The 19,825-nt window shown below is 35.6% G+C and overlaps 1 protein-coding gene across 1 annotated transcript in view; it reads left to right on the top strand.

The window, feature by feature from the left end:
• CFAP54 (cilia and flagella associated protein 54) overlaps positions 1 to 19,825 on the top strand; it is a 245,943-nt gene that overhangs the window by 51,562 nt on the left and 174,556 nt on the right. Inside the window, exons 17-20 of the mRNA XM_054574504.1 lie at positions 538 to 664; positions 6,386 to 6,472; positions 6,563 to 6,684; positions 18,444 to 18,620. Of these exons, the coding sequence (XP_054430479.1) occupies positions 538 to 664; positions 6,386 to 6,472; positions 6,563 to 6,684; positions 18,444 to 18,620 (513 nt within the window). The remainder of the gene's footprint in view (positions 1 to 537; positions 665 to 6,385; positions 6,473 to 6,562; positions 6,685 to 18,443; positions 18,621 to 19,825) is intronic.

The raw sequence follows: 19,825 nt of genomic DNA, 5'->3' as shown, positions 1-19,825 counted from the left end.
TTTTAGAGAGAGGTGAAAGGAGGGACAAAGCAAGGGAGAGAAACATCGATGTTCAAGAGATACATTGATTTGTTGCCTCTTGCATGCCCCCAACTGGTGACCTGGCCCACAACCCAGGCATGTACCCTGACTGGGAGTTGAACCAGTGACCTTTGGTTCACAGGCTGGCACTCAATTCACTGAGTCACACCAGCCAGGGCAAGCCCATGGAAACTCTTATATTAAAGTTTTGCTTAAGTAGGACGAGCGCTGACCCTGCAAATAGATAAGTAAAGCATGATTTGTGGTGGCTTTCCTCTCATAAGCCAGAAATATATTCAATCCCCTCTTCCCAGAAAAAAATCAAGAAGAGTGAAGAGTTTTCGAATTTGTCATGAAGATGAATTTGTAAGCCAGAGTGCAAAGGGTTGAGAAATGAAGCTGGTTTTAATGGCCAGGAGTAAAATGATAACTTGGGTACTTATAGGGTAGGGCTATTTTTAGCATGTCTTGGTAACTGTATTTTTTTTTTTTATTTTTACTTCAACTCTATCAAAGTACACCCACAATATAGATGAAGACATTTCCAAACCAGTCACACCAAATAGTTTCATGATGGATTTGCATCTGGAACTAATTCAAGCTCAGCACCGAATAGCTGTTGTGCTTCTTGACCAGTTGCAAGGTAGTAGTCATCAAAGCAAATAATTTGTTCTAAATCAATTTTAAGATAAATTTCAGTATTGAACAAATTTAATTATAAATTATGTTCTTGTCGATTGGGTGTTTTCCAGATCAATTTTATTATTTTATTTTTTCTTCTCTGGTTAATATTGAAAATAGATTTCATTATTTTTTTTGCACCTTCCATAGCTAGTAAGTTAGTAAACTTATAAAAAATGGTTTGAGCTGTAGTAAATTATTGGGGTTTCAGTAATTCAATGAAACATTTATCGAGTGCCTACCAAGATCCAGGAACTGTGATAGGCTTAGTATAAATAAGACACAGCTTCTACTTTTGAGCTTATAGATAGGTAAGCTAACTATAGCAATAGAGGTTGCTAAATGTAATAGAAATAGACTCAGAGTTTTAGTTATGGGCACATAGAAGAGTAGTATCTATATTAGACAAGGAAGTCAGGGATGACTACCTGGAAGAGGTGATCATGAAACAGAAAACTAACAAATATTATCTTTTTGAAGATCGAAATGAGGCCATCATTTTGGAGAGAGAAGTAATATTTAGTGGGGTAGAAGAACAATTGTATGGTGTAGTTTTAAGTACTACCGGAACTCTCTTATGGCTGGATAAAGAGCACATGGGGTGGGGGGAATAACATGTATGTCTAGGAAGGTAGATCACAGATAGATCTTGAAGGGCCAATGGCTTTATATTTTATCCTGGAAGCTAATGAGAAAACTGAGAAAGACATTTTTGACAACTGTCAGAGGACAGATGAGTTGAATCTAAGTAGTTCTTGCTTTATTATTAGGTAATACACGTAACATGTTTATTTGAGTCTCAAAATAAGATTTAATATCATTAGGTCTAAGAACTCTTCTGTTCAGGATTAAATTTTGATAAAACAAAATTACTCTTGACATGATTGTATAGCCACTATTAATATAACCAGCAATTCTCCATTTTAAATTACTGAGTAATAATAGAATAGAACTAAGTGTTGTGGTGTAATATGACCTCTGATCTCCATCTAAAGCCGTCAGAAGCATTACCATCATCTATACAGCTAAATAGATTTCATCAGATTCAGGTCTAATTAATTAATTAGTTAATTAATTTTTTAGTGTAAACTTTTACCCACCAGCTTTAGTAAGATATAATTGACATATAACATTGTGTAAATTTAAAGTGTACAGTGTGTTGATTTGATATACTTATTTATTGCAAAATAATTACCACCATAGTGTTAGCTAAAATCTCTATCATGTCACATAATTACCATTTCTTTTTTGTGGTGATAACATTTAAGGTATCTCTTAGCAACTTTCAAGTATATAATACAGTGTTATTTCTATAATCCCATGCTGTACATTAGATCCCCAGAACTCTTATCTTACAACTGGAAGTTTGTAGCTTTTGACCAACATCTCCCCATTTTCTCCACCCTCCCAGTTCTTGGTAAAACACCATTGTACTCTGTTTCTATATGTTCAGCTTTTTTAAATTCCACATGTAAGTGATATCATACAGTATTTGTCTTTCTCTGACTTATTTCACTTAGCATAATGCCTTCAGGGTCCATCCATGTTACTGTAAATGGCAAAATTTCCTTCTTTTTCACAGTTGAATAATATTCTATTGTATATATACTACATCTTCCTTATCCATTACCCTTTGGTGGACACAGGTTGTTTCCATATTTTGGCTATTGTGAATACTTTTGCAGTGAATATAGGTGTGCAAGATATCTCTTTGAGATCTTGTTTCCATTTCCTTTGGTGATACACCCAAAAATGGGATTGCTGGATCATATGGTGGTTCTATTTTTAATTTTTTAGGAACTTCTATACTCTTTTCCATAGAACCAATTTACATTCCCACCAACAGTACAGAAGGGTTCCCTTAGTTCCACATCTTCACTAACACTTATCTATTTATTGTCTTTTTGATAATAGATACTCTCTTTAACATGTGTGAGGTGATATCTCACTGTGTGTTTGATTTGCACTTCCCTGATGATTAGTGATGTTGAGCACCTTTTCATGTGTCTGTTGGCTATCTGTATTTCTTCTTTAGAAAAACGTCTATTCAGTTCTTCCACCCATTTTTTAATCATATATGTATATGTATAATATATATACACATTTTACTATTGAGTTGTATGAGTTCTTTTTTTGGGGAGGTATTAACTGCTTATCTAATATATGATTTACATTCTGTAGTTGCCTTTTAAGTTTGTTGTTTCTTTTGCTGTGCAGAAGTTTTTTAGTTAATATAGACCCACTTACTAATTTTTTATTTTGTTGTTTGTACGTTTTCTGTCAGATCAAGAAAAAAATTGTTGCCAAGACCACTGTCAAGATGCTTTTTCTCCTGTGCCGCCTTCTAAGAGTTTTAGGGTTTCAGTTCTTAAGTCTCTAATCCATTTTGAGTTAGTCTTTATGAGTGGCTTAAGGTGGGGTCTAATTTCATTCTTCTGCATATGGATATTTAGTTTTCCCAACACCATTTATTGAAGAGACCATTTTTTCCTTATTAGTTATCCTTGGCTCCATTGTCAAATATTGATTGAATGTATATGTATGCTTTTATTTCTGGGCTCTCAATTCTGTTCCATGGGTTTATGTGCCTATTTTTATGCCAGTACCATACTGTATTGACACTATAGTTTTGTGGTATAGTTTGCAATCAGGAAGTGTGATCCCCCAGCTTTGTTCTTCTTTCCAAGATGCTTTTGTTTATGAAAGGATACTGAATTTTGTTGCTTTAGTGGGGGAGGGGTACAAAAATGAGAAACATCTTATGCTGCCATGATGCTGACATCACCCATCTGTCATGCTATTCTTTAATCTAGAATAATTCTTGTAACTTTTTTTTCTTTTATGACTTATTTTTGACGATATGTTTCTAAGCCATCCTATGATCTAAGTTTTTCTGGTAGTTTCCTCATTTCATTGTATCACATTAAGCTGTGTATATTGTCTATTTGTCCTTTTTTTTGGTGAGGCAAAATATTATCATTTTGTTAAGGTAGTGTCTACCTCACAGTACCTTTTCCTCTGTGTAGTGAAAAAATAATTGGTATTGTCAGATGATGGCTTTGAGATGGAATGAATGTCTTATTCCCCAACAGATTTTCCCACCCAATAGTTTTAGCATCTACTGGTGATCCTTCTGGAATGAATCATTATGATGGCTATGCATGGTGACTTTCTAATTGAACTATTCATACTACATTTATTTGCTGACATTCTCCTGTGAAGAAGAGCTGTCCCTAATTTTCCTGTTTCAATTCTTTGAGTTATACTGTGGAATGGGTTTCTTTTCTTATTAAATATTTAAAAATCAGTTACTATCATTGTTCTTCCTGATGCTCAAAGTCACATATTTTGCCATTGTGAGGCCTCAGACTCGATTCTGTGTTCTTTTGCTATGTCCTCATTGTTTTTTGAGCAATTTCTTGCATTTTGCACAGCAAAATGTTCTAGACCTACCTTATGCTTTCTCCTCCCCAGACCTGGAATCAAGCCATTTTTTAAGGATACCTGGTTCCTTTTGGTAAGAAATAACATTTAAAAACCAAGATCTGTGAGTTAGGAGTGCTCATTGTTATTGGGATGTCAATTAGTTTTTGTCGTTGTTGTTGATAGAGATAAGAATATTCATTTATTTAAATCGCAAGTTCTTTCTGAAATTCAGAGTCCAACACAGTGTAAGTCTAGAGTTTTGCATTTCCTTTTTGTATTTTCCCTCTCCCATGTTGAAAACTCTGGTTTCCAGCAGTATCTATGTAATAAGTCATTTGCTTTATCCTGCTGTATTAACAATGTACTTTCAAAATTATTAAACCAATACCACTATTAACAACAGACCTAGTAAGTAAATAGAGGATTTCTTTGTGGTTCCTTTGTCTTTAGAATATATGACATACCAGAGACTATTCAAATTTGCTTGAGTTAAATCTAGTTTTTGTATAGTTAAGTTATCAATTTGATATGCACTTACAACTGCTTGTTGATATAAAATTTCCATTTTTTATTCTGTTATCCTTTTACATTTCATTTTAAACATTTACATTGTTTTAAAAACTGTTTCTTAAAAAACATACTTGGTGTGGAGGAGAGCAATAATAATTAAAATATCTGTGTCATATATATAAAATGAAGAACTTGATAAGGTTTTTCTAATACATAAATAAAGTAACTTAGAATAATAACTGAATATTCTTCAGTTTAAAAAGATTTGGGTCAGGAATGTATTTCAAAATGTGAATGATAGTTATGCATCAGGTTTTTTTTGAGCTAGCTCATGAATCTTGTTTAGTAGCTGTATTATCTTTAGTGGAGAAATAGTGAGTTATTTTCTCAGAGTTCACTCTCTATTGTCATCTGTAAATTTTTGAAAGCCAAATGATTCTCTGAGTTTTTATCAGCGACCACTTGAAAATAGTGAAAGTAGACTTAAACTTAAATTTAAGAGGAATATGCAATTATTTCTTTGTAGTATCTCTGGGTCTCCTTGGATTTTTTTTCTCTGCTTAACTGAACTACCCCTCTAGCACCGATTTTCAGCTTGTCCCTCCTGTCTTTCCTCACTGTTGTTTGCTGCTGCCAGACTCATACTGCCTAAGTACTGCTTTTGTCATTCTTATTCAAGAACTTTACAATGTTGCCTGTTGATGACAGTGGTGTTAAATATGACTCATCTTTAATGGGCAGTCAGAGTTTTCCTGCAATCTCATCCTTTTTACCTCCAATAATTATAATCTTGAGAGCTTAATTAGCATTTACAATACCCTAGGTACTGAGAGAATGACGTAATATTTTCTGTTTTGTGCTACTACCTCCCAGTATGTAAATTTCCTTATCCTTTGCCATTAAAGAAACCTTATAATCTTTAATGTCATCTATTGGCATCTTTTCAGCAATCACTATCCCCTGGTGACTGACATGCATTACCAAGATAATTAAACCTCAATTTAAGGAGTTTATTGTCAGGTCACTACAGGAACCGTCTCATACCCTCAAGGGCAGAAACACAATATTGCCAGGTCTCTTGAAGACCAGATCTGGAAAATCAAAAATCAGTGCAACATTCCCTATCTCCCTGGGCCAGCACACCTACCTTTATTCCTTTCTCCTCCATCTGCTTTCTCTTTTCTGAGCCCCCTTGACGGTCAGTCCCAATTGTACATCAGGGTGTCTCACGCTGCCCACAATCAACTGGCAGTAATTTGTGTTAGTTGAAAATCTTGAGAGAGGCTCTCATTTCATCAGCCACAGCTAGAGGGGAGTGGAAGTCTTCACATGGTGCTCTTGCAGGGGCCATGGATGAAGCAATTTTGAAAAGTTTATGAAAAGGGAAAGTGGACAAAAGTAGATTGGATCCTATTTATCTGTTATCAAAATGATTTTAAGATGAAATAGAAAATATGTATGTATATATACATATATGTATATGAATATGTGTGTGTGTGTGTATACTTGAGTGAGGATTAATTTGAAAATTCTTACGTCCTTAGGTATGTGGCAAATATAAGAAGATCTGACAATAAAACTGCTTTATGGTAGATTTGTTTGAATTTTTATATATCAATAGAAAAAGATAATATGATAGAGGAAGTGATAATTTCACAAATAGTTAGCTATTCTATAATGTTTAGAAAATATTTCCTTTTTTTGACACAAACCTAATTGTAATGGCAGTCTCCTTTTTCCTCTTCAGTTTTGCAGACTCCAACTGTTAGCAAAAATACATCTACCAAAAATCCAGAAAAGCTAAAACAATCTAGAAGCATTGATTGTTTTACAGGTAATTAAGACTGGGATAAGCCATTTTTCCAAAAATTTGTAAAGATAGTTTTATGTTATCCTTTGGTAAAATGTTTGTTTCCTTTTCCAGAAGGAAGTGTAATGAATAAAATAAGGAAGAATAAGCTATCCAAAGCGATTTACTTGATGCAAAAAGCTCTCGTAATATTTGAGAAAGATACAACCTCTACATCTTCACGTAACTTTTTGATGGTAACAACATATCATTTTTTTTTTTTTTTAGTTTTGACATACAGCCTCTGTTAAATGAATGATTTACTTCCCTTTTCTAAAAATAATGTGTTGTCCTTAATATTAGATTATGAACTTTCAGGTTTACCATATCTAGTCATCTGAGAAAGGGTACAATCCTGAGTAGGGAACCAATCTACAAGGTGGGCAAAAGTAGGTTTACAGTTATATGTGAAACAGTTTATTTCTGTATTATTCTTTATTAATTATTGTATTATTTTCCATACAAACAACTATAAACCTACTTTTGCCCCACCCTGTATACATCCAGTCCTGAACTCTCCTGAAATGAGAAATTCATTCTCTGTAAGGGTCACCTAACAAAGGAAGTCAAATGAAACCTGAAGGATTCAAAATGAGGGAAATTATAGAATTTCAGTGACACTGTGCCAGCATAATGCATTCCTTACTATGGAATTAAAATACTTAAAGTCCATTGGCTAAGGTACCCTCTCTCAGATGGATATTGCTAATTGCCTTGTTCATCTTGTCTCACTCTGGCCTATAAATTGTTCTGTCTTCTGGCTGATTCATTGTATGTTGATTTTAGAGTTTAAATGCCTGAGGACAATAATATTTCAAATCATGGAATCTTAAAAATTTTTCCCCTATGTATCACCCATACAATATCCGTTGTTATTGTCTGAGTGAATGGCACACAATGAGGCAGAGAATCATGCTACAAGTAGATTGTCTGGTAAGGGAAAGAAAACAAAAAACAGGTCAATGCTGGGGGGAGGATACAGAGTTAAGAAGCATTTGAGGGAGAAAATTTAGCATATTTATATGCTGAGAATGAAAAGCCATAAAAAGAGAAATGGAAGATATGACAGAGTGTTTAATACATAAAGTGGAGTCTGATAGGAGAGGGAAGGGGGTATGATTGAAAGCACAGATAAAAGAGGGTGGGCTGTAGGGCAGGCACCTCATTCTCTGATATCGAAAGGAAGGTGGAAAGAACAGATACAGATTTAATTAAGTCTCTTGGTGCGGAGGCCGAGAATTGAGCTGATTCCCTCTTACCTTAATTATTTGATAAAGTTGGAGTCAAAGATATCTCCCAAGAATAGAGAGTGAGGGTGGATAGTTGGACTAAGGCAAGAGATGACTGGAGAATGGAGAGGAACGGATGAGAGCGAGGTACCTCCACGTTAAAGGACTGACTGGCATGATCAAGTTCTAGCTGAGGCTGAAGACTATGAATTTTTAGGGAGCCCCATGTGCATGGCGGTAGGACATTATCCTGGTGTGGTATTTTTAGTAGCTGTGACAACAGAATATTTATTCCAGCAGAGTTTTGTATAGGGTTGAATTTTTTTAAGAAAATGAAAGCATAGGTTAGAAGTTTATAGTAAAAAGTGGGTGCAGAATGATTAGAAAAGGAAATGACATCATTAAGGGGCTTAAAGACTTGGTGACCATGGAGATGTTAAGGGACTGGGCATCTCCAGGAGGTCAGTGACCAGGAAATCAGAGTCTGAGAGAGCTGGAAGGGTAGGTTTTTGAGGTCAGGAAGTAGAATATTGGAAGTTAAGAATTCTGACATATAGCACTTCCTAGTCATCTGCCCATTACTGCATCCACCCAACAAATATTTTTAAGTGGATACGATCCATTCAGCAAATATTTATTGAAGGCTATTTACCTTGTATTATGCTGAGTACAGGGGACAAAAACAAACAAAAATCCTTTGTTTATTCAACAAATATTGATAGGTTGCCTTCTCTTGGTTCTTCCTGTCTACATGATAAATCTGGCCTATGGGAGTGTAGACAAGTCAGTAGATAATTATGGGTCAGTGTCATGGATGCTTGAATTGTAAGAGGGTCAGGTGAATTCATCAAGAGAAGACCTAACCCAATAGTGGGGAATGTTTAAGGAAACATCTAGAAAACATGACATGAAATTGAGTACTGAAAGATAAGGAGGACAAAAGGTAGAAAGGACATTCCAGGCAGAGAGAACAATGTATGTATGTAAAGGTCTTGAGCTAGATAGGCTATAGAGTACTTGTAGTCTAGTAGGTCACGCACTGTGACAGGAGCTTAGATGCAATGGCAAGGGGGTGATGGGGATGTTGGGAGAGGATAGTAAGAAGTGAAGACCAGACAGAAAGTAGTCTTTTTGATGAGAAGTATAAGGGTTTTGGATGAACAGATGCTATTGATGTTCAAGGTGGAAAGGTTGTCCTGGGTGTATTAGAGAAGAGCCCAATTAAATTAGAATTTCCAGCATTTGAGTGAAGGAGTCTGATGGTGTTGTTGGATATTTTCAGCTTACAAGGGCAAAATGGTGTCCGATCTTTGTTGGAAGACATGTTTTTAGCAGATGCTTCTATGGCCACTCACTACAATGTAGTGCTTGGAGGACATTGGTACTCAGTCTGATTTGTATGACAAATAAACCTCATCTTTCTTTTAGAACTGTTGGTCTCAGGACCAATCTTGAGCCTCTGGAGAGTAAAACTTCTGGGGTTTTCTCATTTGTGTTATTATGACCCAATCTTGTTTTTATACTGCCATGAAATACCCATTTCAGTTAAGTCTCTGTCTTCCTTCCACAGAGACTGGGGGACATACTGAGATGTGGGAAGTCTGAAGTTTTTGCATTCTCCTTGTGCATCTTTTTCTTCTATTTCTTAAGTGAACCTATGTTAAGAAAAATTGTAAATTATAATGCCCTTTGAGGATAGACTCATGACATGCATTTTGAGACCCTACTTTTTATGAGGGGTCCTCCTTAAGGATTTTCACCAACTAGCAAGTGTTGAATATTCATTTGGAAGTCCTGAAACCCTCTGTAGCCACCTCTGCTCCTCAGTGGTAGGTTTTTTATCCAAGTGTTAAGGCTTAATGATCAGTCCCTCAGGGTTCTCTCGTAAACAACGATGTTATGGCTCAAATAATTGCCAACTTTCTTTCCTTAAAGAAGACACATAAATTTCTTTCCCTTGGCAATCATTTTGTACTGGGGCATATTACAGAATGTTTTACATTATCATGATCTTGTAATAAAATTATCCCCAAATCAGTAACTGATATGTCACATGATACCATAAAACGGTTTCAATGCCTGGGTCTTTTTCAGAACTCTTAAATAATTCATATCCTGTTATAGTTTTTCAAAAGTTTCCTGACCTTGTGGAGCTGGATAATCTCATCGGGTGTCTGTTTTATTACAAATCAATTATGGGTGGATAAACTGGTTGCCATGAATGAGGGACAAACCTTTGATAGTACACAAATGAGGTGACTATTTTCTTGATTATGGGGGATGAATTTTTCCTATTTTCCTGCCTTGATTATTTGATTTTGGAAGTCCATATGGGCTTTTTACATGTTATACCTCAGATTTATTTTAATGGATTGCACCTAGAATCCATTGGGATGTCCTTGACCTTCTACTTCTGATCAAGTAGAGCAATTTTCATATGTCTTGCCATCATTGCTCTTGGACTCCACTAACTGAGCATTCAGTGCCTTTGCATATGGGATTCCTCATTGGAAAGAAGCAATACTACTCCTCCATCCATGTTCTAAGTGTTCCCAGGGCAGGGTTGTCTACTATTGTTTTCTGTTTGGCATAAACTTCTTTTTCTAAACATCTCCTTTTGAGGAATTTCTTTTTCCCCACGAGATGTAATCAGGTGGACTTTTCAGGGGCTTTCTTCTCTGCTGGCCCTGATGAGGACTAGTGATACAAGCAGGGGCAATTTGTTGCTCCCTTTTTGAAATCTGAATCTTGAGCAGAAAAATACAAAGATTAAACTAGTTGGTGTCCATTTATTCTAATCCCTGTGTCCTGATCAGACAATTATAGTTGTGCTCTGTAGACCCTGCTGCCCCGTGGGCCTGCTGTGGTCCAAGCCTGGTTTTTCCTGTTGCTTCTGTTGCAAAGACCCCTAACTGATGCATCTGGTGTTCTAATATTATTTGATGGAACCTAAACAACTCAATAGTTGAGATGATCTTAGCAGCTCCAAATTCCAGTAATAAGGCTTTGACTTTAAGCAAAGGAACATTAGGAGATTGTTTTTTATAATTGACACAGAATCTAATTTTATGGTCCTATTTTGGGACCAGAACTAATGAAGAAGCCCAGGCCACTAGAAGTTCTAATAAGTCTTGCCTTTAATATTTCCTAAGTTTATATTTTGATGTCCCCTAAATACTCTGTTAACTATGATGGTAGTAATTGGGTTACTGAGCATAATGGTTTTCCCTGTTTTATAGAATTTTAGTTAAATCAATTCTACTTGTATTTTGGGGGAAGAATATATGTCAACTAATTTTTTTTCAGAGATCTCAGCTCTTTTTAATCGCTCCATGCTGAAGTCTTTCTCGTAAAGAGCAAACATTTAATCGTTCTGACCCTTCCTGTGAAATCATGTTTTGACCTGCAGGCTTTCAACTACTTACAGAAGACTTAAGCATTTTTACATTTTAGCTCTTTTAAACATTTTAAGGGTATTGCACAGGCAAATTCATGGGGTTGCCCTTCTGATGAAGGTGTATAAGGGTCTTGGATTAGAGTTTTAGTTCTCCCCACTGACTAGCTACATGACCTAAATCAAGTTACTTATGTTCTCTTAAGTTTCAATTTATTCATCTGTAAAATGAGGGTTTTTAGGAAGATTAAATGAAATGATGCATATTTAATGCTTAGTGTTTGGCACAGAGTAAGGAGTCAATACTGTTAGCCAATAATAATATTATTACTACTGCTACTCTTATCTTCCACTTATAGCACGTTGGAGCATTGTTTTGTCATATCAGAACCATTTTTTTTTGGAGGTTTAGATGTCTCTTTCTCTATCAAACTATACATTTTCCCCTGTGTTTTCTTTTATATTGATCTTACAAATTGTGTATTTTATATTCATCAATATTTTTTTCCCAGGAGTCTTGGATATGTCTTAATTTACTTTTCATCTCCTTCTGAAACATACATAATAGTGTTAAGAACCCAGACTATACCTCAGGAAAATCTACTAGACAAGTAGTAAATATGGCACTTTATCAATGCAGTCTTATAATAGGCATTTCCACAAGTCTTAATCTTGTCCTTTAAGATTGCATTATATCTTCCCATAAGTGTTTTGCTGCACTGGGGGTGTTAAGCCATCATCAAATGTGTTAAACAGCACCCTGTCCTCATATGTACTGAGAACCTTCTGAAAAGAGGCAGGTCTCAGTTTCTGTAATGGAAACTATAAGCAGAGAGATTTCATTTAGACAGTAGCATTTTGGACTTCAATAGCATTGTTTTGGGGCATATTGCAGCACAGACCTCCACTAAAAAAAACACTTAGAACTTACTTTGTGAATTGGTATAGGAGTCTCTTTCCTTCGACATTCTGTGCTTGATTCTTTTCCTGTGACAGGTAAAGGCTCATTTCTTCTTTCAAGGTTGGTAAGCCCATCTGATTTGCCAGGCACTATGTTAGGCAGTGAAGATATAGAAGAAGTGAGGAAATAGTCATTTTCTGTTATCTGATATGTCATAGAAAACCCACTTCTTCTCTGATAAGGGAGTGGTTGTCTAGATTTTGCATCTGCAATACTTTGGTGTTCTAGAGCATTATTGTTATAGGCAACCTTCATGCCCACATTGATAACATTTCCTCTTTCACAACTGAGCAGAGCTAGTTTCTTGATTTTTGGGGGGACTTCTCAGGTGATATTTCCTCCTTTCTATTTTAGAAACTCCCTTAAAAATTCCTAGCACTTTCTTGTAAGTGAAATCTTATTAGCATCTTATTGATTTGGCTCACAAATTAGGATTTTAATTTCTAACTAGCTTTAGGGTTTACCTTGAGTCCTATTATAGAATTTATCTGATTTATCTAAATCAAAGACTTTGTTTTAGACTTTTCTTCTGTTACCTTTCACTTAAAACTTTAATATTTTTAACACTTTAATATTTTTATTAACTTTTTTCAGATCAGGCCATGGGATCTGAATGAGGGGATTATAAAGTTAAAATTGAACAAGGCTTAATCAGAACATTTCAAACATGCTTTCTTAAAATGCATTATAGTGCAGACCATCCTCCTCTCTCATGATTTCATACGTCTTTCATTCAGAACACATTTATTGTACCTGAAAAGATAGATAAAGCACTGTCCTCACCACCAGGACACTCATTATTTAGAGTATGGAAAGTCATGTCCACAGAGACCACACTGTAGAATACTTGCTAAAATACTGTGGGAAACGAAGAGAATGAGTACCTAAATGAATGAGACTTATCTTGGAAGAAGTCAGAGGAGATGATGTGTGAATGGGTCTCAAAGCGCAGAAGAAGATGGAAGACCCACCCGGAAGAGGAAATTGCATGGGTTAAAACTTAAGAGACACTAAAGATTATAGCATTATCAGGGAATGAGTGACATTTTTTTCTTTCATGGACTTAGAGGTTAGGTTGGACAGGGTGGTAGCTAAGGGAGGAAAAAAGAGTAGAGAGGGAGATAAAGCTGGAAAGTACAGTTGTAATCAGAATAAAAAGGGCTGTGGAGGAGTTTGCCCTATACCAGGCATTGGAGGAGCAATTGATGGGCTAGGCAACCGAAGGTTTAAAAATCTAGAGACTGAAAGGATAGGTGGCTGATTTGCTCATCTAAATCAGTGGTTCTCATTCCCTGCTGTACTTCAGAGTTATCCTTGGCATTTGTTAATATTAGACGGTCAGGCTGCACGACTCGTGATTCTTATTAAGTGGGGTTGGAGTAGGGACAGACTAACTTAATTTTTAAATAAACTTCATAGATGATACTGATCAAGAGCCACGTTTAAGAAATATCTATGTGATGAGACCATGGCAGGAAGTTTTATGAAAATCTTGGTTGGGTTTATGGATATACAGAGAGAAGTTGCTAGTGTCAAGTCAGAAGATGCTAGTATCTATTTGGTTCAGCTAAGCATGAACTACTGAGACCAATTTTGGGAATAAGTGTAGAGAGCCTAGAACAGTTGGCTAGTCAATGGAGGTGATGTCAAAGGCAGTCTGTGTTAGTATCAGGGCCAATGAGCTGGTGCTGCTGGTGTATTTTAAGGCTCCAAACACATTCCAGAGGAAGGAAATGTCTACGAACTTTCAAGACGTTGGTCCCCTTCCCTTATGTTGCATAATTTTCCCTAGGCTGATTTTACTTGTTCTTATGCAACCTGAAATATCTTAGTCTCCACAGCCTATGATGCAAATTAAGGCACATTAACATTTACTCTTCAAAATATAATAGATTTTATTTCCCTTCTGTTCAACCAGGAGTTTCTTCCCTCAAAATTTCTCCACTGTTATCTGGGGAGTACACTTACCTTGTTCAGCTCTGGCCTCTTCCTCATCAAGCTCCGGCCTGTCTTTGTCCTTCAGGGGAGCCCTGCTCTGTGGGTGCACGTGTCTTCCCAAGAAGCCAACGCTGGCCTGTTGTCTCTGGTAGAGGGTGGGAGGGAGAGTCAGCCTCTGTCCCGCCCTTTCTGATTGTGTCCTCTGAGCTGAACCAGTCTTGCTGATACCTTGACTCTCTCATAGTCCTTTTAAAAATTTATTTTAACATTTTTATTGAATTTAATGGGGTGACATTGATTAATAAAACTGTAAGGGTTTCTGCTCCGACTGGTGTGGCTCAGTTGATTGGGCATTGTTCCATTCCACTCCCAGTCAGGGCACATGCCTGGGTTGTAGGTTCTGTCCCAGTCGTGGTGGGTACGAGAGGCAACCAATCAATGTTCCTCCATCACATTGGTGTTTTCCTCCCTTCCCTCTCTAAAAATAAATAAAATTTTTAAAAAAATTATATGGGTTCCTATTCTATAATATATCATCTGTACGTTGTATTGTGTGTGTTCACCACCAAAAGTCAAGTCTCTTTTTATCCTTTCTTTTACCCTCTTCCACCTCCCCCCTTTCCCTCTGGTAATCACTGTATTGTTGTCTGTGTCTGTGAAGTTTGATGTGGGTTTTTTTGGGGTTTTTTTTGCTTAATCCCTTCACGATTTGCACCGAGCCCCCAGAACCCCTTCCCATCTAACAGCTTTCAGTCTGTTCTCTGTATCTATGAGTCTATTTCTATTTTGTTAGCTTATTTTGTTCATTAGAGTCCACATGTAAGTGAACACAGTCCCTTCAACACCTGGCCCTTACCTTTTCCCATCCAGTTTCTCCATTTTTTCCAGTCTGATTGAATGAGTGAAAAAGTAGAGATAATGGAGAATAACAGATTATATCCTCTCTCCTAGATTGATCAACTGATCCAATCATTCAGTGATTTAATAATGACACTGCTTACTATGTCTATATGAATTAGCTTTTGGGTCTAAACATGTAAGTTCTCTGGCATGTAGGCTCTAGAAACACAGTAATCATATAATGTATTCCTTCTCGCATGAAGAAACAATTGTCTTTATGTAGATGGTGAAGATTCCTGCACTATAAGTACAGAAAAATTTTCAAGGTCTTCTGGCACAGAACAAGGAGAATTAAAAAACTATTTATTTTGACAGGTAAATTTTAATCATTACCAATGATTTTAGACCTTCATGACAACCATTTCCAATAAAAAATAAAAATGAGAAGTTAATTCTGATCTCAATTTAGGCCCAGCTTCATTATTTTAGGAAAAATGTATGATACTACAGTTTTATAACCTATACTCCCACAGGGAACTGATTTACTCACTCAGCTCTAAATATCACTCTGATGCATATGACTTGCAGATCCTGTCTTCAGTCTCCTCATTTCTTTTGAGCTTGAGTCCAGATTTCCAAGTGGAAGCTTTAAACTTAGCATGTCTTCTGCAGGGGAAACAGCACAGGTTTTTGTATCTGAGTGAAGTGCACTTAAAATTTGGTGGACACTTGTCTTCTCATTTTTAGGATTTTCTTTTTTTGTATTAAATTTGCTAGAACTTTCAGAATGAAAAGGAATAGTGGCATTCTGTCTCCTTCTGGATGTTATTGATAATTTTTTTAGTGCTTCACTGTTGCCATGGTTTTGTCTGTTAGCTGAAATTAGTATTTTTCTCATGTTTAAAGAAAGAATTTTCTGAGTTTATTGAGCTTTGGCCCTCACCTCCATCTTTACTGAGGTATGATTGACAAAATTGTAATATATTTAGAATGCACATCATCAGTATTTGATATATGTATACATTGTGAAATGATTACCACAATCAAATTAATTAACACATTTATCACCTCACATGGTTACTTTTTTTCTTTTTTCTTTCTTTTTTTTTTGGTGAGAATGCTTAAGATCTTTCTTAGAAACTTCAAGTATTCAGTACAGTATTGTTAACTAAAGTCACCATGCTGTACATTAGATCTTCAGAACTTACTCATCCTGTAACTGAAAGTTTGTATCCTTTACCCAATACCTCCCCATCCCCCAATTTGACTTCTTCCTTTCTGATTTGAGTGCCTTTTATTTCATTTGATTTTCTGATTGCTTTGGCCAGTACTGTGTTGAATGGGAGTAATAAGAGTGGGCACTCTTGTCTTGTTCTGGGTCTTAGAGGGAACACTTTCACCCTTTCCTCATTGAGTCTGATGTTAGCTGTGGGTTTGTCAGATATGGCTTTTATCATGTTGAAGTATGTTCTTCTGTATGCTATTTGTTGAGAGGTTTTTATCATAAAAGGATGCTTAATTTTGTCAAATTCTTGTTGGGCTCTACTGAAATGACCATATTATTTTTACTTTTTATCTTGTTAATGTGGTATATTGCATTTATTGATTTACATCACATTTATGTTGAACCATCCTTGAATCCAGGAATAAATCCTGCTAGATCATTGTATATGATCCTTTTAGTATATTGTTAAATTTGGTCTACTAATCTTTTGTTAAGAATTTTTGCATCTATGTTCATCAGGAATTTTGGTCTGTACTTTTCCTGTAATGTTCTTTTCTGGCTTTGCTATCAAGGTAATGCTGACCTCCTAAAATCAGTTTGGAAGTGTCCTCGTCTCTTCAAGTTTTTAGGAGTTTGAGAAGGATTGGCAATAGTTATTCTTTAAGTTTTTGGTAGAATGCACCAGTGAAAGCATCTGGTTGGTCTTGTTGGGCTTCTTTGTTGGGAGGTTTTTGAGTACTGAACATCTCTTTGTTATTGGTCTGTTCATATTTTCTGTATCTTCATGGTATTGTAAGAAGATTGCTCTATGTTTTTAAGTGAAGCCATATTTCAGATTTTGTTATCAAAGTTATAATAAATTTATAAAATTATTTGAGAGGCTATCTATCTCTGACTTAGAAATTTTAAAAATAGCATAGGAATTATTAGTTTCTTGAGATTTGAAATATTTTTAAATGAAATCAGTTGTGCCTGACATTTTTTGTGGAAAGTATTTTTTGGTATATGTTTTCTAATTTCTTCCCTCATCACTCCTATGTTCAAGTTTCTGCTTCTTGAGTCAGTTTGCTGATTTTGTATTTTCTTCCTTGATGACCAGTGATGTAAATCTTTTCATGTGTTCATTGGCCATTTGTGTATCGTCTTTGGAGAAATCCCGGTTCAGACCCTTTGTCCATTTTTTAGTGAGATTGCTTGTCTTTTTACTATTGATGTGTAACAATTCCTTGTATATTCTAAATGCAAGTCTCTTGTCAGATATAATATTTGTAAATATTTTCTCATTCTATCAATTGACTTCACTTTCTTGGTGGTATCATTTGAAGTTTTTAATTTTGATGAAGTTCAGTTTGTCAACTTTTTCTTTTTTTGAAATGTTTTTTGTGGCATATCTAAAAAAACCATTGCCTAACCCCAGGTCATGAAGATTTACTCTTATGTTTTCTTCTAAGAATTTTATTATTTTAACTCTCACACTTAGAGCTATACTTTATTTTGAGTTAATATTTGTATTAGGTGTGATGTAGGGGTCCAACTTTATTCTCTTGCATGTAGATGTCTAATTGTTCCAGCACCATCTGTTGGAAAGGCTGTTTGTTCCCTTTCTATCATCCTTTGAATTTTAACGTTTACAAGGGTTTTTGTTTTGGAGTGCAATTATAGTGTCTTTGCCTTTTTATTTAATTTAAAAGATGAGTTTAACCTATTTACGTGTATTATTATTGCTGACATACTTAGTCTTACTTTGAAATATTATTTAAATCTTCTGATTCTCATGTTTCCTTTTTTTGGTTTTGTTTTATGTGTTATCACTCTATGTGTAACCCTATAAAACACTGATTGTCTTTCCTTCAGGCTTACAGAAGTGTTTTTACTTGTTTTATTTCTTCTTGCTGATAGGAAGAAACTCTCAATAATATCTATTTTCTAAACCACATGTACCAATAGTGTCACTGCTTGAGAGTAACATTACAAGTTGCATTAAGAATAGGTATATGGTTCATTAGCATAAATGTAGATGATTGTGTTATGAACATTTTAGAGACAATTAAATATGATAGTAGATATTCAGAGGGTTTGATTCAAAAATGAAGTGTCTGATGTTAATATATAATAGTGATAAACAGATATAAATGACGCATTTAAATATCATATGATATAACTTATTAAATATTTAATAACTTTTTTTTATTTAGCCTTATTTAGTAGCTATATTTTTTACTTCTGCAACATCATTCTGTACGTGAAATATGTGTAGCCACTGAGGCTCCTTGAACTATGTGTAGCAAGATAGTGTTTAACATCACTACAGGTGTAAATGAAATTAAAGCTCTTGAAATGCATTTTTCTGTTTTCACATTTTATTATAGGAAGCATATTCTTTAATTGAGAAGGCTGAAGTAGAACAGAACACCCTATATACATATCAGAAAAATGTGAAAAGTTCAAAAAGGAAGAAGAGCAGAGTTCCTCCTCCACCCATCCTGCTGTCCCGAACTCATTGTTCTGTGACGTTGAAACCTGCTCCCTTTATTTCAGATGTTAAGGTACGTTGTCCGTTATGCTCAGGCCTTTAGCTCAGGCAAAGCAACATAAGTACTTTTATGACTATAATGATCAATACTTTTGTTGCACTTAGTTAGGACTTGACTAGTCTTATTTATAAGCACTGAGCACTGGGATTAGTATTCTGATGTCTTAACTATATTTAGTTTCTCCACGATCTTTTCTTTTTATGCTATTTCCCTTTATGTTCCATATAGCCCTGCTGTATCCAAATATATAGTAAGAAGAAACAATAGAGAGGTATTGCTGACATTCTAGTCTGACACTTGAGGAGGATAGATGCTCTCAGAGCCAATGAGGGAAATGAGGAAATGTGGGGGTGGTGAATTTAGAGGTACTTTCCAAAGTTCTTCCAAGTAAGTGGGGATTCTTTTCATGCAAATAAATGACAATTTTAGGGACATTAGTCTCCTCACAAGCATTTGGTTCCACCTAATTTATATTTTAAGGATTACCTTTCCCTCTTTTGGGTGATCAGCAACATGCCCTTTGTTATTTTTTTAAAACACAGTTTACATTGAATGCCATTCCACACTTGTTGCAGAGGTACAGCAAAGCGGCTGGTTTCCTGCGCTCTACAGAATGGTTCTCACACTGCCCCAAGAACCCACCTGGCCCACACCCTGTTACCTCGACCTTATTGCCCGTGTTCCCCGTGCTGCATTCTGCATCTCTGTGGCTATTCTGCAACTGCCGTTTTTTCCATCTCTTTAAAGAATAGGAAGTCACAGATTCTGGAAAGTTAGGTAGAACTAAGTCTGGATGATTTACTAAGTGTTTTGGTTTTTTGTTTTTTTTTTTCAAATGTTTTGGTTTATTTAACCAATATCTTATTTTTAATGTATTTCAAGTAAGTGACTACTGTATTTTATTTCCTTTCATAATGCTTAGAAATAGAAGGGCAGGAGTCCCATATTTTACTTGTAGTTGTTGGACTTGTCACTTAGCACTTTATATTAAGTTTATGTATGTAATACATTAGCAGAATTGTATGTTCCAGGAAATTACTACCTTCTGTTACCTACTGATCAGCACTAGATGGTGCTGTGGGCTTAAATACATTTTCTGGTTTGAGGATTCAGCCATCTTTTGTTTTATCTAAATCACTGTTAAGGTATTTGTTTCATTAAAATCTGTTTTACTTGTTGAAAGTGCTGATGTTATTTATAAACTTTTATTTCTAAAG

This window comes from Pteronotus mesoamericanus, unplaced genomic scaffold (assembly GCF_021234165.1).
Source record: "Pteronotus mesoamericanus isolate MK-2021 breed Mesoamerican mustached bat unplaced genomic scaffold, CSHL_Meso_final contig_263, whole genome shotgun sequence".
Taxonomy (NCBI): domain Eukaryota; kingdom Metazoa; phylum Chordata; class Mammalia; order Chiroptera; family Mormoopidae; genus Pteronotus; species Pteronotus mesoamericanus.
This window is presented reverse-complemented; position numbering and strand designations above follow the sequence as displayed.